General features: G+C 50.0%; 1 protein-coding gene across 1 annotated transcript in view; it reads right to left on the reverse strand.

Annotated features, from left to right (window-relative positions):
• Positions 1 to 11,754: 11,754 nt before the first annotated feature.
• ZFPM1 (zinc finger protein, FOG family member 1) overlaps positions 11,755 to 26,084 on the reverse strand; it is a 180,023-nt gene continuing 165,693 nt past the window's right edge. The window contains exons 5-7 of the mRNA XM_031949230.1: positions 23,111 to 23,252; positions 13,388 to 13,726; positions 11,755 to 12,773 (exon numbers count right to left, since the gene is read on the reverse strand). Of these exons, the coding sequence (XP_031805090.1) occupies positions 11,755 to 12,773; positions 13,388 to 13,726; positions 23,111 to 23,252 (1,500 nt within the window). The remainder of the gene's footprint in view (positions 12,774 to 13,387; positions 13,727 to 23,110; positions 23,253 to 26,084) is intronic.

Genomic DNA, 26,084 nt, shown 5'->3' on the forward strand with positions numbered 1-26,084 from the left:
ATGACTTGTATTCTTATTAGTTTGACTCAGTTCTGTCTATATATTTGAGAAACTTCAAAGACACTTGCTGCAATCGAGATAACTGTATAGATATGTATACATATATTGGATTTAACATATACGCTAACGTATTTAACATGTATGGGATTATCTGCCATCTAGGGGAGAGGGTGGGGGGAAGGAGGGGAAAAGTGGAAACACAAGGTTTTGCAAGGATCAATGTTGAGAAATTGCCCATGCATATGTTTTGTAAATGAAAAGCTATAATAAAAAAATTTAAAAAAGAAACTTGCTGCAAACCCCTCAACCTCTCCTCCAGTTTTTTGCTTTCCTTCTAATCTTGGCTGCAGTGGTTTTGCTTGTGCAAAACCTTTTTAATCTAATGTAATCAAAATTATCCATTTTATTTTTCATAATGCTCTCTATCTTTTGTTTAGTAACAAATTCTTTTCTTATCCATAGATCTAACAGGTAAATTATTCTGTGCTTCCCTAATTCTGTGCTGATGGTATCACCCTTTATGGCTAAATCATGTACCCATTTTGACCTTATCTTGATATATAGTATGAGATATTGGTCTATATCTAGTTTCTGCCAAAATGCTTTTCAGTTTTTCAAGCAATGTTTATCAATTAATGGGTTCTTGTCCCCAAAGCTTTGATCCTTGCATTTATTAAATACTATCATCATTTACTACTGTATATTATTTTAATTTGTTTATATTTTTGTTTCAAGTGTGTTTCTTGTAAACAATATATTATTGGATTCTAGCTTCTAATCCCTTCTTCTATCCTCTTCCATTTTGGGTGAATTCATTCTGTTCACATTCACAGTTTCCCCTCCTTTGTATTTATTACCTTATACTCTTCCTTCTCTTTTTTCTCATTTAAGAGCTTGGTTTACTTCTTACTGCTTCCCTTAAACCATCCTCTCTTAATTCCACTCTTTCCTAGATGTACTTTACCTCCTAACTTCCTTGTTAGGTAAGATGTGTTTCTGCACCCAACTCTGTGTCTATACATATTCTTCCCTCCTTTATAATCAATTCAGATAGGAATGAGGTTTCCATGTCATCCACTTCCCCCATTGTATAAACTCTTTGTGCATTTATTTATGTGCAATAATTTTCTCATTTGTTTTCTCCCTTCCCCTTCTCTCTGTGTATTCCTCTTCCCCATTTTTCCATTTTTCTTTTGAGATCATATAAACATAATCAGATCATTCTCAGGTCTTCTAAGATGATGATAAAATTCTGAGGAGGTACATGTTCCATCTCTCTCTGTAAGAATGTAAACAATTTAACTTTGTTTAGTCTCTTATGAATCCTCACTTACGTTTACCACATTTATGCTTCTCTTGACTTTTGTGTTTGTATGTCATATTTTCAACTCAGCTCTGGTATTTTCACCAAGAATGCTTGAAAGTTCTGTCTCATTAAATATCCATCCATTCCCCCTGCTATATTCAGTGTTTCGGGGTAGGTTATTCTTGATTATAAGCCTAGATTCAGGGATCTGTTGTTTGCACTAATCAGGACCTAGACAGTTTCAAGAGCTTCTGTGGCCCCAAATAGTCATTATTCAGTGCACCTTCTCTGCCCATAAGTTGGGGTAGCTCCTTCTGAGTCCATCACCAGCCTTGTGTCTTCCCAGCTTACACAGCTTTCGAGAATCCAGGGCTACATTTGCATCACATTAAGGGAGACAGAGAGACATGTGTGCACATGTACATACACTTCAGTGAGACATACTTGTGCCTACACTCCACTAATGTATTCTACTATTGGGCCAACATGCATGTGAGCATACTTAGTGAGCATATAGAGTTCTAAATACATCGGACTTGCAGCTTGGTGCTATGGGTCCTATGGGAAAAGGCATGAAACACAGCTTTTGATCTCAAGTAGATGAAAGTCCAGCTGAGGATCAAGAGATTCCTTAGAATATTAGGGCTAGAAGGGAGATGAAAATTTATTTTCATCCCACTGTCTTACTTTAATTAATTTTTCAAAATAAGTTTTTTATTTATTTGTTTTGTTTTTATATCATCATATAGTATCCCTCTTTTTTCCCCTTCCTTTCCCAGAAGGTCAACCCATATAACAAATAGTATTTTAAAAAAGAAAACAGAAGGGAAAGAACTCGCTCAGCCTGTTAATACATTGAAAAAGTCTGAAAACAAGCAGAATGTGTAATCTCCAGTAAGGGGTAGATTGGGGATGTCCTGTCTTATCTCTTCTTTTGAGCTATATAATTTTGAACTTTATAATTTTGCAACATTCACTTTCGATTTCTTTCTTTCATTGGTGTGTTCCTTTCATTTACATTGGTGTGTATTGTATATATTATTTCTTTGGCTCTACTAATTTCACTTTGCATCAATCTATGCAGATCTTTCCAGGGTTTCCTATATTTATCACATGCATTATTTCTTTTTAAAAATGCTTTATTATCAATTCTGATGGAAGTGGCTATCTTCTGCAATGAGAAGATCCAAATCAGTTCCATTTGATCAGTGAACAGAACCAGCTACACCCAGTGAAAGAACACTGGGAAATGGGTGTGAACCACAACATAGCATTTCCACTCTTTCTGTTGTTGTTTGCTTGCATTTTTGTTTTTCTTCCCAGGTTATTTTTTTTACCATCCTTCTAAACTGATTTTTCTTGTGCAACAAGATAACTGTATAACTATGTATACATATATTGTAGTAACATTGTTTAATATGTATTGGACTGCCTGCTATCTAGGAGAGAGGATGGGGGGAAGGAGGGGAAAAGTTGGAACAGGAGTGTTTCCAAGGGTCAGTGTTGAAAAATTACCCATGCATATGTTTTGTCAATAAAAAGCTATAATAATAATAATTTTAAAAGGAAAAAATATGCTTTATTTTAAACCTCAGAGGTAAATTTTCCCATGCTCCCCTAATTTGCTTATGGCATCACTTTTTATATCTAAATCACGTACCCATTTCGATCTTATTTTGGCATATGGTACAAGATTTTGGTCTATGCTTAATTTTTACCAAATTATTTTCCAGTTTTCCCAGTGATTTTTGTCAAGCACCGAGTTCTTGTCCCCAAAGATTTGGTCTTCGCATTTTTTAAATGCTAGAATAGGTCATTTACACTGGGTATTGCATCCCTCATCTATCCCATTGATTCGTCACTCTAGTTCTTGGCCACACACATCATTTCATTTCTTAATATACAGTAATATTCCGTTACTTCCACATATCACAATTTGTTAGCCTTCGCCCAATTAATCCTCATCTACTTTGTTCCCAATTCTTTACTATCACACTCCAAATGGTGCTATAAACATTGAGTGCAGTGAACGTGGGCAGAAGTGGCCAACACACAGGCTGTGGGCCAGTGCATATGGCGCACAACACATAAGGGTGTAGCTTGGAAAAGATTAAAAATGTGATTGGGAAATAATTGATAAAATCAATAAGAACACAGTAAAAACATGGATAATATTACATTTTAAAACTAAATCAACATGCAGTCCACAGGGATCTGCCTCTGTCTCCTGGAGTCTTACACCACTGAACAGGTAGCTCTTTTCTTTTTGCCAATGGGCTCCTTGGAATATAAACCCCTAATCCTACTTTTATGGAAATCAAGCGAGGAAGGGAAGGGACTTGTTAAGGTGGCTAAGCTAGTTAATGGCAGAGTTAGGGCTAGAACCCAAGTCTCCAGACTTCCGTGACTCTTTCCAAATAGCAAAGCACTGAGCATGTGATAAGTGCCAAATGTACGCCTTCCTCCCTCCTGGCTCCTATTCACACTCCTATTTGTTCTCAACTTCTTGCTCACCTCTCCTCGCAGTCAGTGAGGAACAGAGGACCAGCTCCTTCTGTTGGCTGCCCCTTTCCCTCGGGAGCCCAGGCTATCAAGGACAAAATCTAGAAGGTGCATAGAGCCCCCAGTCTGGAGTCAGGAAAGCTCATTTTCCTAAATTCAAATCCAGCCTCAGACACTCACTAGCTGTGTGACTCTGGGCAAGTCATTTACCCTGTTTGCCTCAGTTTCCTTATCTGTCAAATGACCTGGGGAAGCCAATGGCAAATCATTTCAGTTTATTTGCAAAATAAAAACAAAAACAACAACAACCACAAAAAACAAATAGGATCACAATGAGGTAAGACAAGACTGAACAACTAATCACCTAGTGAAAAAAAGCACTCCACCTGGAGTCAGAAATCTGGACCCTGAAATTCTATCTGTATGACTTTGGGCAAGACCCTTTACCCCCATTTCCTCATTTGTCAAATGGGACTCTAAGGGCTCTGATAGTTCTAAATCTTGTGAATTGATAAGGCTATAGGATTTAGAGTGGGGAAAGCAACATTATGGGGTCAAGGGGGAGGAAGACAGTAGGAGAGACTCCAAGGGCTGCAAGATGGAGAGGGTATCTCCCCTCTTGGGGAAGTCAGCAGATGGGAACAGATTAGGGAACTCTGATTCAGCCACTGCCTCCTTGCAGGCTGTCAGGATTGCTCCTATAAAGCAGCCCTGAATTATGAGTCCGGGCACTCAAACAGAGCCAAGTACTCAGGACTGGTACTGCCACCCATGGATGCTCAGTTTCCCCAGAGACCCAAGGAGATGTCTTGTTCTGTGGGCAGATGGAGGTGGGGGAGAGAGATTTGGGGGACCCAGGGGGAAGAGCCAAGTTCTTCAGTCTGGGCTAAAAAGAAAGCCAGGGAGGGCACGGGGTGCCGCAGCCCTGCACCCAGGAAGAACAGGTTCAAAGATGCCCATTAGGACAGGAGGGGCTGCAGGGGGATGTGGAGACCATGTAATTAAAGCCCTGATTTGCAGGGTTTCTAATGAAGATAATGGCATTGCCTTACAGCGATCTAATTAGCCGCTGATTGTGCCTATAGATTAGTCCAGGAGGAGGTGAGGGAGCCAGGTGTAGAAGCAGAAAAGGCCCTTCTGGGGGCTCCCAGGGGGAAGGGGACAGGGGGCAGGCAGGATGTGGGTGGCTTGGCAGCTGGGCCAGCTCCTGCCTGGAGCAGAGGAGGGAGGGAGGGCAGCTGGATTTGCCAGCGTTTGTCGGCACCTGGCCCAGAGCAGGCTGGCGTTAACCAGGGAGGGACTGGCCGTGGCCACCGTGGATGCAACAGAGGCGGTTCTAGTACCTGCCAGGATCCAGAACCAGCATCTGACCCGGCGGTGCTGGGCTGCAGGAGCGGGCCTGCCGGCCTCCAGCTCCAGCTCTCCATTCCCTTACCCTCACTTTAACACATATATGCCAGAATATAGAGTATCAGAGCTGGGAGGGCCCTTAAAACACAGGATGTCAGAGCTGGAAAGGATTTTAGAACACAGAATGTCAGAGCTGGGAGGGACCTAAAATATAGAATGTCTCGGCTGAACAGTAGATTAGAACACAGAATGTTAGAGCTGGAAAGGGATCTTAGAGACCTCGCACTCCCATTTTCTGTTGTTCCCTCATTTTCAGTCATGTCTGATTCTTTGTGGCCCCATTTGAGATTCCCTTGGCAAGGACACTGGAGCGATTTGCCATGTCCTTCTCCAGTCATTTGACAGATGAGGAAAGTGAGACAGACAAGATGAAGTGACTTGCCCAGGGTCACAGCTAGTTAAGGTCAAATTTGAACTCAGGAAGATCCTCGGAGCTCTATCCAAAGTGCTCATTTTGCAGAGAAAGGAATTAGGGCAAGGGAGGAAGCACCTAGTCAGGACTACCAAGATGTCTTTCCCCAGGTGTGTGGGTTGGGAACCACAGTAGTGGTGTGGACAGGTGTGTGTGTGTGTGTGTGTGTGTGTGTGTGTGTGTCTGATGCCCATATGTGTGCATGGGAACTTTCTCTCTCTCCTAATCTGCAAAGTGATTAAATTTTCTGGTTTAGAGCAGGTGATGTGGCTGGCGAGTGCGAACCTGAATAATGGATTTGAATATAATGTCTGCAGTAATGAATTCATTTCATTTGAGAGACTTAGGGCCTCTTTGAACTCAATATGCAAATTTATGCGGAGTAACAGAGAGATCAGCGCTGGAGCTGAGCAATCAGGAGGCTGCGGGGGGGGGGGGGGGGCTGACTCTGGTCCCCTGGGGTGGGCACTCAGCCCTGCCCCCACGGCTTGTCCACCTTGTACCCCCACTCCGCCCTCTTGCTGTGGGGGGAGAGCCCCGCTTGCCTTCCTCTGATCCGAGGACCCCAGGCTGCGCAGGCCGCAGAAGTTCGAAGTTCTTGGGGCCTGGTGACTCCCACTAACCTGCTCATCAGGGAAATCCACCAGGGAAATCAGATGGAGGTAATCAAGAAGAATAATAACCCTAATCATAGTTTATGCTTTCATCCTGCACAGACGCACCAGGGAGAGCTCATTAGCCTCCCAGCCCTTGGTAAGGCTGTGGGTGGGTGGGTACGAGATGCTGGTGGGGCTATTTCGGGGACAGCCCCAAGACAGGCTGGGCCCAGGGATGGAGGAGAGAGAGTGGAGTTGAACTAAAGTCAAAGAATCAGAGAGCTGACCCAGAGGAGACAGGATGGCGGAGTGGAAAGAACCCTGAGTTTGGAAGAAGACCTGGGGACAACTCCTGCCATTTATGAGTCATGTCACCATCAGCCCATCACTTCCCTTCTTATTTTTCATTTGAAGAAGTTTGGGCTAGTTGAGATCCATCTCTTCCCCGGTCTAAAATCCTATGAACTTACAGAATTTAGGAAGGGAGAAGAGAAAGTGGGAGCTGAGACCACGGGTTGACCCTACAAACCTCCACGTGGAGCAGGGAAGGAAATGCCTTGGACTTCATGGACTATGGGCTTTAGGAATTTCCCAATCATCTCTTGTGGCAGAGAAATATTGTCTGATTTGAGGTTGACATGGGACTAAGGGGAGGATCTACTAGAGGAAGAGAGAGGACATATTAAGAGAAGGGAGGGAGCAACTCCCAGTCAAGGGGAGCAGCAGTATGGCAGCCATAGCAACAGTGACATTGGCTATCCCTGCTTCTCAAACCCCCACCTCTAGGAAGCCAAGAGTAAAAAGCCTTTATTTTTCTTAAAATCACACATAAAAACTCCAACAAACTCGGATACTTGTGGGGAATGTGGAGGAATCAGTGGTCCTCATCCCCTTCTCCCACCTTACTTGTTGGAAGCAATTTTCTAAGCATGATTCTTTATTCTGTTAAAGAGAGAACTCATCTTATTTTTAATTAACTAATTACATTAATCAATCTTATTTTTCATAAACACCCTGACAGGAGTATTTCTTTGTGTCCCTTTGTTTGTGGTATGAGAATTTAGGAAAGTGCCACTGGCAAGAATGACCCAACCTTCAACCTAATGCTCAAGGGCTTTTCTCTCTAACTGGGGGCAAGATAATGAGTCAATCACATATTTCATAACTATACTTTCAAGGCCAGAAATACTATAAGCTTGGACATTTAAATTTGTTCCATCAGGCTATGACCTAACCTAATTTTACAATGCAATGTGCCTGACATATGGCTGGGTCTTAATAATTGTTGAAAGATTGAATGAATGAAGGGAGTAAATAAGAAAAGGTTGCTGGCTTGCCCTGGAGGAATTTTGAAATACTCTGAGCAGCCCCCAGTTCCCAAGCTCACCGGAAGACAGAGGATGTCTTTGACATCCCCTTTGAGCCTTTCCCAATTTTCCAGCTCCCAGAAGGTCTGGAACACATGGCCCAATAGGGAATTGACAATTATGATGGGATTTCCATTCAATTTGACTGAATTCCATCCAAGATGCTTTCGTTAAGTGCCGATCCCCAGCTAGGTGGGCTTTGTAATATGATCTAAGGGTCCAAAGACAAAAGCATAAAGAAAAACCAAAATGGCACCCACGTACTGAGTGATAGGACACTTGCACAGCTAAGGACCTGCCAGAAAACTTAAAAGGGAGAAAGTCACTAACCACCGTGGGTTGGGGAGGTATCAGAGTGAGTTCCTTGTAGGGCACCTGAACTGAGCCAAGGGAGGTGAGGAACTGAAAAGGTGCAGCCTGTAAGTGGGACAGCTTATGCAATGGCAAAGAAGTGAGAGGGAGAGGGAGCAGCAAATTGGCCACTTTGAAACATAGTGTACCTGCAGGAGAATAAAAGGAATAAATAAATAAATAAAAGGAATAGTGGGTCTGGAAAGGGAAGCTGAAGCCAAGTTGTGAAAGGCTTTAAATAATACTAGGAGGAATTAAAAAGGCCCTGGTATCCCACTGCATCCAGGGTCATCTCCATCATCCTGATCTAAATCAAATCTGGCCACTTGACCCAGATGGCTCTGGAGAGGAAGGGGAGGCAGGGGACCTTGCACAGCCCTCCCTTCCTTAAATCCAATTCAGTTTCATGTCATGGCATGACCTCCCCGATGTCCTGGTTGTCTTTGAGAATGAAGGAGGAACAACTGAAGAATTTTGAGCAGAGACAGGAAAAGCCCTTGGCTTTAGGAAGATGATTTTAGTAGTGGTGTGGAAAATGAATTGGAGGGGGAAGAGACTGGAAATGGGGAAACCAATCAGAAGATAATATTTTTTTTCTTTTCTTTTTTTATTGTAGGAAGTTTATTTATTTTTAATATACATTGCTTTATGAATCATGTTGGGAGAGAAAAATTGGAGCAAAAGGGAAAAACCATGGGAGAGCTAAAAAAAAAAAAAAAAGACATGAATATAGCATGTGTTGATTTATATCCAGTCTCCTTAGGTTTTTTCCTGGATGCAGATGGCATTTTCTATCCAATGTCTATTGGGATTGCTTTGGATCACTGAACCACTGAGAAGAACCAAGGCTTTTATAGAGAAGGTACTATTTCAATTCTGATGGAGGTGGCTCTCTTCAAAAATGAGGTGATCCAGACCAGTTCCAGTGATCTTGTGATGGAGAGCCATCTGCACCCAGAAAGAAAACTGTGGGACCTGAGTGGGGACCACAACGTAGCGTTTTCACTCTTTTTGTTGTTGTTTACTTGCATTTTATTTTCTTTCTCATTTTTTTCCTGTTTGATTTTATTTTTCTTATACAGCAACATAATCGTATAAATATGTTTACATATATTGGACTTAACATATTACTTGCCATCTAGGGGAGGGGGTGAGCGGAAAGAGAGGGAAAATTGAAACACAAGGTTTGGCAAGGGTTAATGTTGAAAAATTATCCATGCCTATGTTTTTTTTTTTTAAATATGGTTGAAAAATAAAAAGTTTTAATAAAAAAAAAAGAGAAAGAATTACTTCTATTGTAATAGTCCAAGTGAGAGTTCTTGGACTAGAATGGAGTCTATGTGAGCAGAGAGAAGGCATTGGATTTTAGAGATGTCATGGAAGTAGAATCCAAAAGACTCTTCATGAAGTGAAGAAAAGAGAGAGGGAGGAAAAGAACAAGCATTTATTACTCATCTACCTTGGGCCAGACACTGTGCTAGGCACTTTAACAGATACCCATTTGATATCTCTTTGAAGGAAGAACCCAGGAGGACAATTGCGTAGGTCAGTCTACGCTATGCTTCGCCCCGGGTGGGAAGGGTGAAGGACCTGGGGTGGAGTGGGTCGCTTCTTCCTTCCTGGGCCCTGGCGGCAGTTCCCCTGAACTGGGAGGGGAGGACCAGAAGGAACCCTCGGGGCCCGGAAGGTGGAAGGTTACAGAGGCGGGACCCCTGGCCCGGCCAAGGGAGAAGGGGTCGCCGAAAGACAGGAGGCCAGCTGGCCCCAGGAAGTTGTTGGTACAAAGATTTGAGTTGGTCCCGTTCCACCATTGTTCGAGATGGAAAGACCCACAAGAAAGTTTTTAAGATCCAACAATTATCGTGAGATCCTGCATTAGAACCTGTCTGCTGGGGCGCTGGAGGCAATGGATAAAGAATTAAGTCAGGAGGACCCAAGTTAAAATTCTCAAATTTAACACTTCTTTTCCCGGACCCTGGGGTCATTTAATAGCTTTTATAGAATCTCGGGGTTCTCTTAAGAACCTCATATCATTCAAAGAGGGATAATTTGGTTTCCTCTTACCTCTCAATTCCTTTAATCTTTTCCCAATTTATTGCCAATTTTTCAACTCTTATAGCTTTCATCAATATTGAATATAATGGTGATATGGGAACCTTGTTTCCCTCCCTGATTTTACTGGAATGGTTCAGTTTATACCCAACATGATCTTACTGATGGTTTTTAAATAAGATGCCCTGACTATTTTAAGGAAAAGTTCTTTTTCCTATCCTCTTTTTTTTTATTAGGCATGGATGTTGGTTTATCGTTTTTCTGCACTTTTAAGGAGATCAATTTTTTGTTAATTTGGTTATTTAATCCTTTTGATAGTTTTCCTCATTTTGAACCAGTCCCTTCCGGGAAACCTCTTGGTTTGGTATTTTTCCTGGGGATGTGGGGTCTCTTACCTCGAAAAAAAAAAGAACTGCCTTCCAAATAAATGGTCTTTTCCAATTATGCATTTATTGGTTTTTACTTTGAGGTGTTGGACAACACACACCTTTATTTGTTTTCAGGGTCATTATGTAAAGGATCTGAAGATGCTGGGCCAGGACCTGGCCCAGCTTGTGGTTCTAAATGACTCCCTCAGGACCTTCCTCTACCAGATGGCAATTGGCTTCTGGGAAAACTTCTGCCTCTCCTGGAACATCTAAGTCCCACCAGGGCTTTGGAGCCTCCATCCTCTCCTAAATACAGAGGAAGGAAGCAGGGCTGTCCTTCCTGAGACGTCAGGGAGATGCTGAGCTCCAGGCACTTCCAAGGGACAGGAGCATGAGGGAAGGGGCTGGCATTCAGCTCTGAGGGGAGGTCTGGCTGAGAGACAGAGCAAAGTGGGGTGGCTTTCCCTTGGACCTCCAGTTCATCTAGTGGGAACAGCAGCTGCTCCCTTTACCCCTGATGGACTCAGTCAAGACTATCCCTCATCCGCTTTGGGCAAGTTATACCTGCTTAGAGTCCCAGTTTCTTATCTGAAAAAGAAGTGGGCAGGTGAGTCATCTAGAATAGGTGTTCTTAACTTAGGATCTGTGAATTTGCTTTTTAAACATTCGGATAACTGAACTGCAACATGATGCAACATGACTGACTTCCTTGTCTATAGACTTCCAGTTCTAAGTTTGGGCCTTGGAATGGGGGAGAGGGGGTCTATTTTCTTCTTAGAGACAAAACTAGGGGTATCTCCCATCTTGGGGGCTTGAGGCCCTGCAAGTGATGGGGGGGGTCACCCATTGCTAATTCTCATCCACCATTTCCCACCACCTCTCACAATACCCCCATCTCCCAGACAACTAGGCTCTTAACCAAGCGTTCATCATCAAACTGTAATTCTTTATTAAGTGCCGAGGGTTTGGGGTCCCATTCTGCCCCCCCATCCAACCCTGCCTTTCTTTTGTAGCCAGCCAGTTCTCTGGCTATCCCACCCGCCGCCTCGGTCACTGGGCCCTCGGGCTCAGGGGCAAAGGGAGTCCATCCAGGCGGCTCTGAGCTCCGGGAGGTGCCCGAGTGAGTGACCAATGCCTTGTGCTTTGTCGGGAAGGTTCCCGGGGCAGAAGGGGCTCTCCTGCTCCACCGTAGTGCTCTGGGGGACGGGCCCCCGCCGCCGCCGCGTCCTCTCCTGCTGGCCACGTGCGGAGCTGTCCTGGGGGTTGGCAGCGGCCCGGGCTGAGGGGCGTGTTTTGGTCTGTGTGGGTGGGACAGGCGTGGGGGGGGGGGGGGAGGGAGGCAGGGGCTGGGATTATTTCATTTGGGGGGAGGAAAAATAATACTTTTGTGTCATCTGGAAGGTGCTGAATTGATGTTGGGGACGTATCTTTGGTTGCCGTTGGGGACGGTGGCAGGGGCAACTTTGCTGGGGGTCTGGACCCCCTTGTCTGTGTACATGGGTGGGGTGGGAGGCTGGAGCAGAGCTTCAGGCACTGGCGAGAGGGTGAGGGCCGGGGCCGTGGCTGGGGACAGGGGCAGGCCGGGCCGGGGAGAGCCGGTGGGCAGGGGGCTGCCGTTAGCTGGGGCCGGGGGCTCCTTGAGCTCATGGCCGTTGAAGCTGTCCCGAGGAAGCCTGGGGCCTGGCTGTGGGGAAGAGGAGGAAGAGGAAGCTGAGGAGGAAGAGGAGGAAGAGGAGGAGGAGGAGGAGGAGGCAGAGGAGGCGGAGGAGGCTGTCACGGGGGGCAGCGAGAGGGGCGCCGGGAGGCTGTTCTCGGCCCCACAGCCGGCCACGGCCGGCGTCCGGGTGTGGGGGGCAGGGGCCTCAGCCAGAATGTGTCCTGCCACCGGCCCAAACCCAGGCCTGGGCGGGCGGGGAAGTGAACGTGCCTTTGATGGGCCCTTTGGAGGGGCAGGGCACACCACGGGCGGGGGCTTCCCCCGGGAGGTGTGGGGCCGGGGCCGGGAGCAGGCGCCCCCGGTGGGGCTGGCAGGCCGGTCTTGGAGCGCGCCTTTTCCCACCTTCCCCACGCCTCCCTCCGCCCTTCCCCCCCCCGGGGGACCCTCGGCACCCAGGCGCGGCTTGGCCAGGCCCTGAATCTTGTGCAGCTGCTCCAGGGCTTGCTGCAGGGGGCGGGGGCGTGCCCGGGAGGGGCCCGGCTGTGAGCTGGTGGGGCCGGCCTCTGTGCAGTCAGGGGAGCAGAGGGGCGGGGCGGGGTGGGCTGTGGGACCCCCCTCGGCCCGCTGCAGCCGCGGCTTCTTGCTCAGGTCAATGGGGCCGTCGGTGTCCGGGCTGGGGCGGGGAGGCGGGAGGCGGGGGCCTTGCCAGGCAGAGGGGGCGGGGGCCCGGGCGGGGGCCCAGGCGTCCCCAGCTGGGGGGGCAGGGGCCCAGGGGTGGCGGTGGGCGGGTGGTGGAACGGCCGGGCGGGCCCGGCGGCGGGCGGGTGGATCTCGTCAGTTGCGCCGCTTTGGTCGCCCGGCTGGGGCAGGAAAGCCACCTTTGTGGGGCCCCGCCGCAGCGGGGGTTGGCGGGAGGCACATGTGCCTTGTTCCGTGAGGTCCGTGGCCCGGGGCGAAGTTCAGGCCTGCCCAAAGCTTCAGGGGTCCCGTGGTGCCCAGGGCTCCCGCCTGGCCCCCGGCCCGCCCGTGCCTCGGGGAGGCCCTCCTGCCCGCCCGCCTCCTCCGGCCCCCCGGGGGGCCCCTCGCCCCGCCCGGGGGCGGGGTGGGGCTGGGGGGCCCTCCCCCGCGCCGGGGCCCGGGGGCGGGGGCCCCGGGGCCCCTCCCAGGGGGCGGGGTGAGTTTGGGACAAGTGTTGGGGGGGCCTCCCTGGCCCCCGGGCCCCCAAGGGCGGGGCCCGCCCGGGCCTTGGCCCGGCTGTCCCACCATTGGCCGGCTGGGCCTGGGGGCAGGGCGGGAAACAGTTGGGGCGGAAATGGTTTCCCGGGGGGCCCGGCCCTTGTGGGGGGCTGGGGCCCAGCCGGTTGACCTTTGGCCAGGTTGGGGGAGGATGCCCGCGAGGAGGACTCGGGCTCCGACCTGGGGCTGCCACCTGCCTCGGCCCGGCCCTTGGCCCCCTCGGATCGGCCTGGCCCCCCGGCCCCCTTTCCTCTTTGATCTTCAGGGCGGCGCCCCCGGGGCCCGGAAGGGGGAGGAGAGCTCTCCGGGGGTAGCCTCGCCCCCTTCCCCTCAGGGGGCCTCTTGGCCGTCTGGAGGGGCCCAGGGCCCGGGGCCTGGCCGGAGTCTGGGGCGGGCAGGGGGCCGTGCAGGGCCATGTGCTGGGGCCGGGCGGGAGGGCTTGGGCCGGGCGGGGGCCCAAAACCCAAACCTGGTGGGAAACAGAACAAACGGCGCAGGGGGCTTTGGGGCCCCACCGGAGGGACTGGGAAAGGGCCGGGGGGGCGGGGAAAAGGGGCGGCCGGTTGGCGTAGGGGCCCCGGCGGGGGCCCCCCTTTTTTTTTGGGCCCCTTAAAAATGGGGGTGGGTCAAATTTTTTTCCCCGGGAAAAGGGGGTTTTTCCCTTCTTTTTCCCCCTTCTCTTTCCCTTTTCTTCTTTCCCTCCTTTTTTTTTTTCTTTTCCCTCCCTCTTCCTTCCTCCCTCTCCCTCTTTTCTTTTTTTTTTTTTTCCTTTTCCCCCCCTTTTCCCCTTTTTCCCCCTTTTCCTTTCCCCCTCCTTTTTTTTTTTGGGGTGAGGGTTTGGCCTTGTTTACCCAAGGCTGGCGGGGCGGCCTGGGGGGCCCTTTTTTTTGGTTGGGAGGGGTTCCCGGGCTGGGGTTTTTTTGGCGGCGGGTTTGTTGGTAAGATGGCTTGAGGAGTTTTTGGGGGGTTGGGGTTTAAAAAGGGGTGAGGGCGGTGGAAATGGGTGTTCTTGGGCCCCGGTTAAGCTGGGGTTTTGCTTTTCCTTTAATTTTCCCCCCTATCCCTATTTGGTTGTCCCTTCCCGGGGTTTTGTTCCCGGGTGGGGTGGGGTGGGTTTTAGGGCGGGGTTGGTTTGGGGGAAGGGGGCAATCCAAGGGGGTTTTCTGGGGAGGGAAGGGTGGGGGGGGGCCCGGGCGGGGGGCCCCCGCCCGGGTGGGCGGCCCCCCCTGTGGGGTTGGGGCTGGGGGGGGGCAGCTTTTGGGGGAAGGGCAAAGGTTTGGGGGCGCCCTTTTCCTACCAAAATCCCTGGGGGGGAAGGTGGTGGGTTGCTGCTATTGGGGAAGTTTTGGGAAATGCCTTGGGGGGGGCGAAAATGGGTGAGGTTTTTTGGGAAATGGCCCCCGGTTTGTGGCCCGGGGAATGGGGCCCCCTTCCCCCCTGGGCCCGGGGCGGAGGGGGGGAGGGAAGAAATGAACGTTGGGGGTTTTCCCTGGGGGGGTTTTGGCCGTATGTTTATTGGAAAATGGGGGTTGGCCCCCCGGGGTTGCGGGGTTTTAGATGGGGTTTGTGGGGGGTAGGGGTTCGGAATCAGCCAAAGGGGGGGTTTTTGGGTTGGGGGGCCCGGTGGGGGAGGCCGTTAAATTCCCCTGTTAAGGGGGGAGTCCAAAAGGGGGGGGAAAGAAAAAAAAAAGGTGCAGGTCCTTTTTTCCCCCCATGAAATTTGGGTTTACTTTGGGGGGGGAATGGGTGTTGGGGGGGGGAGCCCTAGGGGGTTTTTTGGAAATTGGGGTTTCCGGGGTTTTTTTTAAAAAGGGCGGGGTTGGGGTAAAAAGGGCAAGGGGGTGGGGGGTTGGGGGTTTTGGGTGGGGGTGTGGAGTTCCGTGGGATGGGATGGGGGGGGGGGGGAAGGTTTGGTTTAAAAAATTTGGGTTTTTTGTTGTTTCCCTTTTAAATTTTGGTTTTTTTAAGGCCCCTTTGGGGCCCCTTTTAAAATTGTGTTTTTTTGGGTTTTTCAGCCCCAGTTTGAAATTTAAAGTTTCCCCTTTCCCCTTTTGGGGGGAAAAGAGGTGCGGACTTGGGGACCGGGGGAAGCGGGGGTTCAAAACCCTTTAGCCTCCAAGGTGAGGGTTTGGGGTGGGGAGGGGGGCCAGGGGTTGGTGGGTGTTGGGGGGGGTGGGCTGGGGGGTGGGATATGGGGGGGGTGGGGGGGTGGGGGGAAATGGGGGGAATTGGGGGGGCTGGGGGGTTGGGGTTGGTTTGTTGGTGGGAAGGGTGGGGGGTGGTGGGAAACGGGGCCCTGGGCAGGGGTAAAGGGGGGAAAATTTTTTGGGGGGGGAAAGGGGTGGTTTTTGGGGGAGGGGGGGAAGGGGGGAAAAAGAGAGAAAAGGGGTTTTGGGTCCAGGGAGGGGTAGAAAGGGGGGAAAGGGGTGGGAATTTGGTGGGTTGGGGGAGTTTGGGGGGGGGGTTGGGGAATTTTTTTTTTTTTCCCTTGGGGTTTTTTGGGTTTTTTCCCAAATTTTGTCCCCCCTTTTTTCCTTTCTTTTCCTTCTTTCCCCTTTTTTCTTTTTTTCTTCTTTTTTCTTTCCCCCTTGGCCCGGGTGGCAAATTTTTTTGGCCGGTGAGTAAAATTTTATGTTGGGATGGGGCAACTACTGGGTAGAAATTTTGGGTTTTGTAAGTTGGGGTTTGGGGGGGTTTTTTTGGGAAACCAAAGGAATTTTGGGGTGGGAAAAGGGGGGGAAGGTTTTGGGGTCCCCTGGTTGGAAAAAGAAGAGGGGGGGGAAAAACCGGGAAATTGAAAAAGGGCCCAAGGGTTTGGCCACAGAAAGGAATTCATGGATTAGTTAATTCTCATTCAAAAAGGTTGGGGATGGGAGGCCAGGGGGGAAGGTGGGCTGGGAGGGGACCCCTAAAAGGAAAAGTTCTTTCCTCCCTCCTTTCCCAACCCTCAAAAACCCATGGGAAAAAAAAAACCCTCCCGCCTGGCCCTTTGGGATAAAAGGGGTTATATTTTTAAGGGGTGTTCCCCTTTGGCTTTTCTTGAAAAGGGGGGGGGAGGGGAAATTTCCAAGCCCCCCTTCCCTAAAGAGGCCCCTTAAACCCCCCTTTTTCCCGGCTTTTTTTTTTCATTCCTTTTTATCCTTTGGGTTCCCCAAAATTGGAACCTCCGGGCTGGTTTGGAATTTTTAAGTGGGGGGCCTTCTTTAGGCCTTTAGGCTTGCCCAATTTTTTTCCTTTTTTCCTTTCTTTTCCCTGTCCCTCCTGTTTTCTTTCTTTTTTCCCCTTTTTTTCCCTTTCCTCCCCTTCTTCCTTCCCCCCCCTTTTTTTTTTTTTTTCCCTTTTCCTTCCCTTTTTTTTTCCTTTTCTATTCCTTCCTTTTTTCCCCCCCCTTCCCTTTCCCTTCCCTCCCTTTTCTCTTTTTTTTTTCCCCTTTTTTCCTTCCTTCCCTCCTTTTCCTTTTTTTTTTTTCCTTTTTTTCCCCCTTCCCCTTTTTTTTTAAATTTAATTTTTTTTACCTTTTTTACCTAGGGGTGTGTTAAAATCCCTAATTGTTTAAGGGGCCTTTTTGGGAAAAGGCTATGGGAAGGGTTGGAACAAATCATTCTCATTTTTTGTGTTTTTAAATTTGTTTTTAATTTTTTTTTTGTTGATTTTTTTGTGGAAGTTTTTGTAGGGTTTTAAATATTGGATTTGCCCAAAAAAATGGGGGAAGGAGAAGGGGAAAAGGGGGAGGTTTTCACCTTATTATTTTGAAAATGTTTTAAAAGGGGGGTTTTTGGAGAAAGGGGTGGGGAAGGGCCCAAACTGATTCCCCTTTTCCTCCTCTTTTTAAAGGATGGGAAAATGGGGGCTATGGGGGGTTGGTTTTCTTTAGGTTAAAATTCGGGTAAAAAAAAGGGGAATTCCCGGGTTTCCTCCCCCTACCCCACCCCCCCCCCCTTTAAAAACACATCACAAAGAAACCACAAAAAATTCCCCCGGTTTTCCCCCCGAAACTTGCTTTTTCCCTTTGAGGGTCCCAAAACCTTTTAAACCCGGGGGCCCTTTCACGGGGAAGGCAAGAGGGGGGCCACCCCAAACCCCGGCTTGCCCCCTCCATCCCCAAACCCCTTCCCTTGCCTTGCCGCTGGGGCCCGGGCCCTTTGTTTATCCCCCAAAGCTCTTTGGGACTTCCCCGGGGGCCCCTTTCTCCTGCCAGCCCCTTTCCCCCGGCGGGGGGGGGCCAGGAAACGGGGAGGGGGTGGGGGGGAGAGGGCCCCCCGAGGGGCCTCCCTGGGGGCCCCCCGTTGGGCGGGCCAGCCTGTATCCCACCTCCTCCCCCAAAGGCCCACCCCGGGGTTTTCCAGGGGGGGGGGGGGCGGGGGAGCCCGTCGGCCTTTTGGGGCTCGGGTGGGGCCAAGCCAACCCTGACCCCAACCTTTTAATTTATCCCGGTGAAAAGGGAACTGCCCCGGTTTTCAATGGGGGATTTGGTTCCCAAAGAGGGGTTTGGGGGGAAAGGGCAAAGGGAAGGGGGCGGGGCCAAAACCCCTTTGGGATTAACCCCTCACCCGGTTTAAAAGGGGCCCCAAAACCATTTTGGGCCCTAAAAAAGGGGGGCCCCACCCCCCAACCGGGCCCCTGAACCCGTTTCAAACCTAGATCCCCACCCCAATTGGTGGTCCCGGTTTTATTGTCGGGTTTTACCTTGGCCGGTCCTTTTTTAAAATTTGAACTTCCGGGCCCACGCTCCCCATCCCCAGCCCCCTGGGGCCACCAAACCCAGGCCAGGCCCCAGGAAAGGGGCCCTTTGGCCGTTTGGGAATTTTCCCAATTATTCCTGTTTTAAAATCCTTTGCACTCTGCCACCCCCAAATGGGGCCCAAAACCGGCCCGGAAAAAGGCCCCAACCCGGCCCCTTTCCCCCACCCTCCGGGTTCCTGGTTGGGGGGCTCTGGGCGGGAAGGGGTGGGGGTTGCCCGGGGGGGGGGGCCAAATTCCAAACAGCCAGCGGGAAAACCAGAACGCTTCAGGAGGAGGGGAGAAGGCCGAGGAGACCTGTTCACCCGGGCGCTCCCGGCCTTCCCAAAGGGCTCAGGGTTTTAGGGTCTCAAGATGAGCCCTTATCTTTTAGATCCAAACTAGCTCGAATCCTGGAGTTGAAAAGGAGCTTAGAACACAGGATGTCAGAGCTGGGGTTAAAGAACATGGAATCCAAAGGAGGGAGTTCCGAGGGGAGGAGTTTAGCAAAAGTCGAGCTGGAGGCAGCAGGAGGGAAAACCAGAACGCTTCAGGAGGGAGGGAAGGCCAGAGACCTATTCACAGCTCCGGCCTTCCCAAAGGGCTCAGGGTTTTAGGGTCTCAAGATGAGCCCTTATCTTTTAGTATCCTAGAATCCTGAGCTCGAATCCTGGAGTTGAAAAGGGAGCTTAGAACACAGGATGTCAGAGCTGGGAGTGTAGGAACATGGAATCCAGAAGGAGGGAGGGAGTTCCGAGGGGGAGGGAGTTTTAGAACAAAAAAAGTCGGAGCTGGGAGTTTAGAACACAGAACGTCAGAGCTGGGAGGGAGTTTAGAAAAACAACAACAAACAACCAGGTTAATGAAAAGAAATCTCCATCGGAACAGAATGGAGGCTTTTAAAAAAAAAATGAAAAGGGCTGGATGTTCCAAGCTCCCCCCAATTCCGTTTTTCTCTTTGGGGACCTCTGTCGCCTCCTGCTGACATGTATGCAGAACACCTCATGAGTGGTCAGATTTCTCAGGTTACAAGACGAGAGAGGTTTCTGACCTGGCCCAGCTTCCACCACTGAAAGTCAGAATCTAGAATCAAGTGTCTGCTCCCCTCCTGGCTCTTTCCTACCTCCTCCAGCTCCTTGGCACATCACACACCTAGAGTTTCAATGTTTCTCAGTGCACAGAGAGCCTGCTTTCTTGAAGCGCTTCCATGAGTTCCAGATCCCTGGAATAAGTGCCTTCTGTTTTCCAACACTCTTGCTGCTCCTGATCACCTCGTCAGTTCATCAATAGCATTCTCACCCACCCAGCCTGAAAGGCTCGACGTTGGGCTGTCACAGTCTCCATACTTCACAGACTAGGGGCAGTGGGTGGGTCACAAAACTGCCTGAACCAGATTAAACTGTAACTGGGAAATGTTTAATAAAAGAAATAAAACTACAATGCAACATAGATCATGGTCACGTGTAGCTTTCTAAGTCAGCACGCAGACCACAGGGACCTTTCTATATGCATTTGACCCACTGGGCAAGATGAGCTCTGGGGTCCCTGCCAGCTCGTTTCTGCTCCTGCCCTGGACAAATCGCTTAAGCCCATGGGTCTAAGTTTCTTCGACCATAAAATGAAAGGAATTGAATTGTGAAGGTCCTTTAAAAGGCCTAAATTTATGGTCCTGGAGAAACTAGATGGTAAAATGGATAGAGTGTCAGGCCCGAGTTCAGATACTTACTAGCTGTGTGATCCAGGGCAAGTCCCTTATTCCCGATTACCTCTTTCCTCACACACCAAAAGAATAATAATCTATGGACTTTTTGATTTTATCATTATTTGATTTGGGGCAAATTACTTCTGTCTTGATCCTAGTTTCTGCAGCTGGGTGGAGGGGAGGAGACCTAGAGGATTAAGTTGAACTGGAGGTGTTTATTTTCATTGGGAAGCACTCCAAAGAAAGGAAAGCACCACAGAAATGTTGGGAGCTTCTAGGGGAAATCCCATGAACCCACAGAGAGAGAACTTCCTACAGTAACCAAATCATGTCCTACTGCAGAGTGGCTTGGCTGCTTGTTTGCAGGAAATGAAGGGTGAGGCACAGATGATGAGAGTCCCTGTCCCTCCCTCTTCAGCTCCTCTCCATCCTGTTTGGAGGATCATGGGTCACTCAGTGGTGGTGGTAGGGGGGCAGAGCTTAGGGAGAGGGAAAGCTCTCTCCCCAATTTTTCTCATTCCCCCTCTTACTTTTTCGCCTACCTCAGAGACATGTTCCTTAAGCCTGATGCTATCACTGCCCTCCCTCAGTCCTATGGCTTTTTTGGGGGACTGCCTCTCCCCCACTTCCTATGCCTTTCTGACTTCAGAATTCCTCCCTTTCAACCAACAGTCCCTGCATGTGTGAATGTATGATTTTATGCATAATGCAAAGCAAATGAAACTAGCCAGACAAGCAAGATGGTGGGAAGGAGATGGATGGAGAAAAGGGAAGAGAGAGCCAGGTAGACAGGATTAATGATGGAGGAAGGCAAATAGAAATAGGAGGGAAGAAGGGAGGGAAAGAGTAAAAGGGGAAGAGAGAAAAGAGGTGGATGAATGAAGGAATGAATGAAAAAAAGCATTTTTTTAAAGTGTTTACTTTGGGGCAAGCACTATGCTAAGTCCAGAGAAGGATGGGATGGTCCCTGCTCTCATAGGAAGCTCACATTTTAATTGTGGGAATAGCACATCTAAGAAGGTGCAGCTGCAGGCAGATGGATTAAGTTGTTAGGATCCACAGCCAGGGCACCCTGCATATTGAGGGGGAAGAGAAAGAGAGACTCTTAAGTTACTGAAAGGCAGAGATTTGGGGAGCAGCGGGAGGCATCCCGTACTCCTGTTCAACAACCATGGGATGCAGTGAGCTTACCCTCAATTTCCCTGGCTTTAAGGGAAGGAAGGGATTGTGTAGTTAAATAGACCCCAGCCAGACCACTCTAGATATGGCATCCCATCCTTCTCCTTGGTTCCTGAATTTTAATGAGCTGCTACCCCAATGATGACATTCTCTTTCTCTCTCTCTCTTTCTCTCTCTCTCTCTCTCTCTCTCTCTCTCTCTCTCTCTCTCTCTCTCTCTCACACACACACACACACACACACACAAACACACACACACCCCACAACCTCATGAGTTTTAAACTATTCTTGAAATTGCACTTCTAGGAAGCCTTCCCTGGTAATTGGTAAAGGGAGCCAATTTCCCCTTTACCCCACCCTTTCTAAACACGACTCTCCCTTCATCCACATCCTACTCAGACCATGTGCTTGCTCTTCCGCTTGCATAGTCCCCTGGATACGTCATTAAATTTTTTTTTTTTAAGTATTTAATTTGTCTCTTTGCTCAATGTTTGTTCAGTTGTCTGAAGTCATTTATATCTGTCTGCGACAGTGTCTGTCTAAGATCGTAAACCCCCAGAGGGCAAGGACCGTATCTGTTTAACTCACTCTGGACAGTGCCTGGCAGAGCGCTGCGGCTGGAGAGGCTGCTAATAAATGGGTTTGGATGGGGCCAATGATGGCCGTGATAAAGGAAAGCGTCTTGGCGTGGCTGACAGCTCTGGCCTGGGAGGCAGGAGACAGACCTTGGATGGAGTGCACTGGCGGCCAGTGGCCGTGTCCCAGGGGAAAACCCCTCTCCTCCCAGAGACTCGGTCTCCTCCTCTGTAAGATGCGAAGGGCTGAAGGGATCCCTTGATCCAACGGCCTTATTTTGCAGGTAAGGGAAGGAGGCCCAGGGAAGGTTCCCCAGCACCACGTGAGTAATCATAACATCCCAGATTCTCCACCGTCTGACTCTGGTCCAGTACAGGGATCCACATGAGCTAAGGTGCTATATAACAGGCAGATGCAACATATATATTTACATCTGTAGATAGAAGCAGCATCATGGTATTATGACTAGAGAGTTGGTCTCAGTGTCGGGCAGGCTGTTCCCTTGGGACAATCACTTAGCCCCTGCACGGTACCAGATAACACTCTCAAGCTTTAAGTTACACAACAGGTACTAATCTGTGCCCATGGAGGAAGTTTAGTTATGGGAATTTGCCATGCCAATGAAATAGGAAAATAATTATCCATTTATCCATCTGTCTGTCTATCTGCCTGCTTGCCTGTGTCTCTCCATGTATTTATGTATCCATCCATCCATCCAAGTATCTATGTATCTGTCCATCCATGCATCCATCCCTCCACCCACCCATCGGGACAGGGCATGAATCCATGACTTCACAGATTTAGGGATACTCTCTCTACTAACATAGACTGGAAGCTTCTCTGAAATTTTTGGTCTTAGAGACTGGTCTAGATTTTGGCAGATGTGTCAGATTTGCCCACAAAACTCCCAAATGGAGCTCGAACTAGATTAAAACATAATTGTGGAATCTTTAACAATGTAAATAAAAACACAACCCAACAACACGGTGTCATTCGGTTGTTCAGTTGTGTCCCACTCCATGTGACTCCCATAGAGTCCATGGCACAAATAGTGGAGGGGCTTGTCACTTTCTTCTCTGGGGAGCTGCAACCTTTTACAGAGAGGGGTTCAGGGACCTGCCCGGGGTCCCACAGTGGGTCAGTATCTGAGGCCGGATCCGAATTTGGTTCTTCCCGACTGCAGGCCCAGCGCGCGCTCCCCTGAGCTGCTTCCCCAATGCAGCCCACATCATGGGAATGCACTGTTCTCCGAGCCAGCCTGCCCTCCACGGGTCGCTACTGGTCTGGAGGCCTAAGGTCACACCCGCGTATCATATATTTATCCCCCGAGGCTGGTCCCAGACCTCCCTCGTTTCCCACTGCCTCTCCATGGGGGACCATTACCATCAGGATGATTGTTGTTGTAAACAGGAGACCCGCCAGTGAGGGAAAAAGTTCTGAATTTGCAGTCGGGGGCCTGCCTTTGGACCTGCTACTTACTGGGTGACCTTGACAAAAGTTTATTTGTCTCTAAAGTAAAAGAAGGGCACCAAAAGCCCTCTGGGGCCCCTTCCTCCTGTCTCCAAGCTCACGAGCCCAAGACGGTAGCCCCCGGCCCAGGTCCCCGGTGGCTCCAGCCCCTGGGACAAAGGTCAGCAGCAGGCACCCAAAGAAGGGGCAGCCCTCCCCCCTCAGCAGCCAGGCCCCTCCCGGCCCAAGGACTGCACATGATACCCACCCTTCCTGAAGATCACCGCGTTGGCATCTGGCTCGCTGGAGGCCCGGGGGAGCTTCGTCAGCCAGCGGTGCTCCTCTCCCACCAGCAGGGTCAGGGGCGGGCTCTGTGAGGGGCAGAAACAGGAGATAGAGGCAACGGGTCAGGGATAGCACCAGCACGCCCTGGATGGAGCCAGGGACAGAGCAGCCACAGGAAGAAATGGGATGGATCGTCTGGGCCCTTTAACCCGCCCTGAGCGCAGCTTGGAAGGCCGGGGCTGGGTGGTGGCGAGGGCTGGAGGGAGGGCCTTTTGGGACCGACTCTGTGGTGAGCCCCAAAGTGGACGGCTGGGCAGGCCTCCGGGTCACTTCTGTCACCCAGACCCGAGGTTTTGAACCTGGGGTCTCCGAGAAGAGACTTGGGCAGAGGGTGGGTGGTGTGGTCTGTGAACTTGAGTGGGAACAAACTTTTTACTAATGTCCGACTAAAATTTAGCTTTTCCTTCGATTACAAATGTGGGCAACCAAATAATTCTTTTCAGAAGGGTCTATAGATGTCTCCAGATTACCAAAGGGATCCAGAACATGAAAAAAGTCTATAACAAATCCTAAATCCTAAATCAATCCAAGAGAGAGAAGGCACCCTGCCTCAGATCACAAAAATGAGCTGCAGAGCTAATATTTGAACAAAAAGTCTTCTGACTTGAGACCTTTTGCTGCACAGAGTGCTGATTGGAGGCAAGAAGACTTTTATGAGGCTATGTTTTTCAGGGTGGCGAGTCACTCAACTGACTGCCTCAGTTTCCTCATATGTAAAACAGGAATAATAACAGCACCCACCTCCCAGGGTAGTTGTGAGGATCAAACAAGATCTTTTTTTGTAACATGCTTAGTACATAGTAGGTGATTTATGACATGGTAGTTACTATCTAACTTTGGCAGCATGGATATGTTCTCGGCCATCCCCCTTTGGCTAAGATGGAGGCGCGAAGTCCAGAATGGGCTTGCTTTGGTTTGGGGATATTCCAAAGCCTGGTCCACACTACCTTCCTCCCCACTTCCTACCCCACTCCCTCCCTAAGGCCAGGGGCTTAGAGGCTGCTGCTTCAGGGAGAGGGGCAAAATGGCTCAGCTAAGCTCCTCTTCCTTAGGGTCTTACTACCCCCAAGGGGACAGTGGCCAAGGAGACTCTCCCTCCCCCCTTCACGCTGTGGACTTCATCGGAGATCAGGCAATTAATCAATAAGCAAAAGTGTCAACCGTGTGCCAGGCCTTGTGCTGAACTCTGGGAAAACAAAGAAAGGCAAGAGCCAGCTTCGGCCCTTCAGGAGCTTACTATTAATCTCATGGAGCAAATAAGTATGTACAAACAACTTTTATATACAAGATAAAAAGGAAATCGTTAGAAGAGGGAAGAAAGACTAAAAAAGGGCTGGGAAAGGCTTCCTGTAAAAGGTGAGACACAGACAGAGAGAGGGAGAGACAGACAGACAGACTGCATGCGTACATGCTTGGACCTGCTTGTGTGACTGAATGGAGGACGGACTGCACCGGGAGGGACCTGAGGCAGACAGCCCCAGCAGCACTGAGCGCAGTAGCCCAGGTGATGGCCGTCTGCACTGGAGGGGGGCAATGCCAGGGAAATAAGCAGCTACAGTTAAGAGATGCTACAAAGGTGAGATCGAGCTTTGGCCATGACTTGGACGAGGTGGGGAGTGGGGAGGGGGCCCTGCAGAGAGAATGCACAACATGGGGGGTCTGGTCAGGTGTCTTATGGCTAATGGAAAACGACTTGAAACTTTTTTCCTTTTTAATTCTGCTGTTCTTTAGGTTTTTTCTCAAAATGCTTTGACATCCATTCAATTCCATTGAACATAGATTTATTTAAGCAGACAGGGCAGGGACTATCGATCCCATTTTACAGGTAAAGAAGCCAGGGCCCAGAGCAGAGAATTCTGCTGCTCTAAGTGTCATTATCGATTTGTGGGCCAGCAAGCTGCTAATGGTTCTAATGAAGGCTGCAGCCTGTCTCCCCCCTGAGGCTGCCCGGAGGCAGCTTGTAAAAGCCAAGATAGCCTCGGTTTCTGGGCTGGGCAGCCTGGCCCTGTTACTGTAAATGTGCGGCTCCCCCGGAGCAGGAGGCCACACAGCTGATGGATCCCTCCTCGGGTCGGGGCCTGAGCCCCTGGCTCCCTTGCCGCCTTCCCCTCTGTGGTTCATTCCCAGGGAAGGCCCTGGGGACTGAGCCGGGAGAGGGAAGGCTGGAGGTCTCAGCCCGGCACAGACTTCTCAGAGTCCTGATGTTCCTTTTTATTCCCAGCAGCCCCTGGCAGTCTGAGGATGAGGCTCCTTGACTGGGCCCACGTCGCCCATCTTTGGGAGAAGACCAAAGACCACCAGGTGAGCCTCCCTGCTCCCAGCTCTCCTTCAGTTCCTCTTTTACAAGCCTGATCCCACGCCCCCATCAGCTTCAAAGGGAAAATCATTGGTCCCACTCCCCTCCACCCCCAGCCTGGTCCGCCTCCCCCTGCCCCAGCCCAGCTGTTGGCTGCTCATCCTCCATGGGCAGCTTATCGTGAGCCAGAGAAACGTAGGCAAAGGATTTGTTATTTCCTCTGGCATGACCCGTGGGGTCCGTCTGTCCTGCAAGTGCCGGTAGTGGAGGAAACATCAGTCACCTAACCCCTAACCTCAGCCGGGTGCCGGGGACAAGGCCAGGGAACAGAGAGGGGCGAGGGCTGCGGGGAGGAGGGTATGGGTGTGACTGGTCCTTATGCTGAAGAGGCTTTAGGGGGGTCACAAGGACCCCGGAACGTTTGAGCTGAAAAGGACCCTTCAGACATGGAGAGCCCCTTGGAATAGAGAACGCCAAAGTTGGCAATAACCTTTAGAATAAACACGTTCAGACTCGGGGGACCTTAGACATACACGTTCAGATTGGGAGGAACCTTAGACAT

The sequence above is a fragment of the Sarcophilus harrisii genome, chromosome 2 (assembly GCF_902635505.1).
Source record: "Sarcophilus harrisii chromosome 2, mSarHar1.11, whole genome shotgun sequence".
Lineage (NCBI taxonomy): Eukaryota > Metazoa > Chordata > Mammalia > Dasyuromorphia > Dasyuridae > Sarcophilus > Sarcophilus harrisii.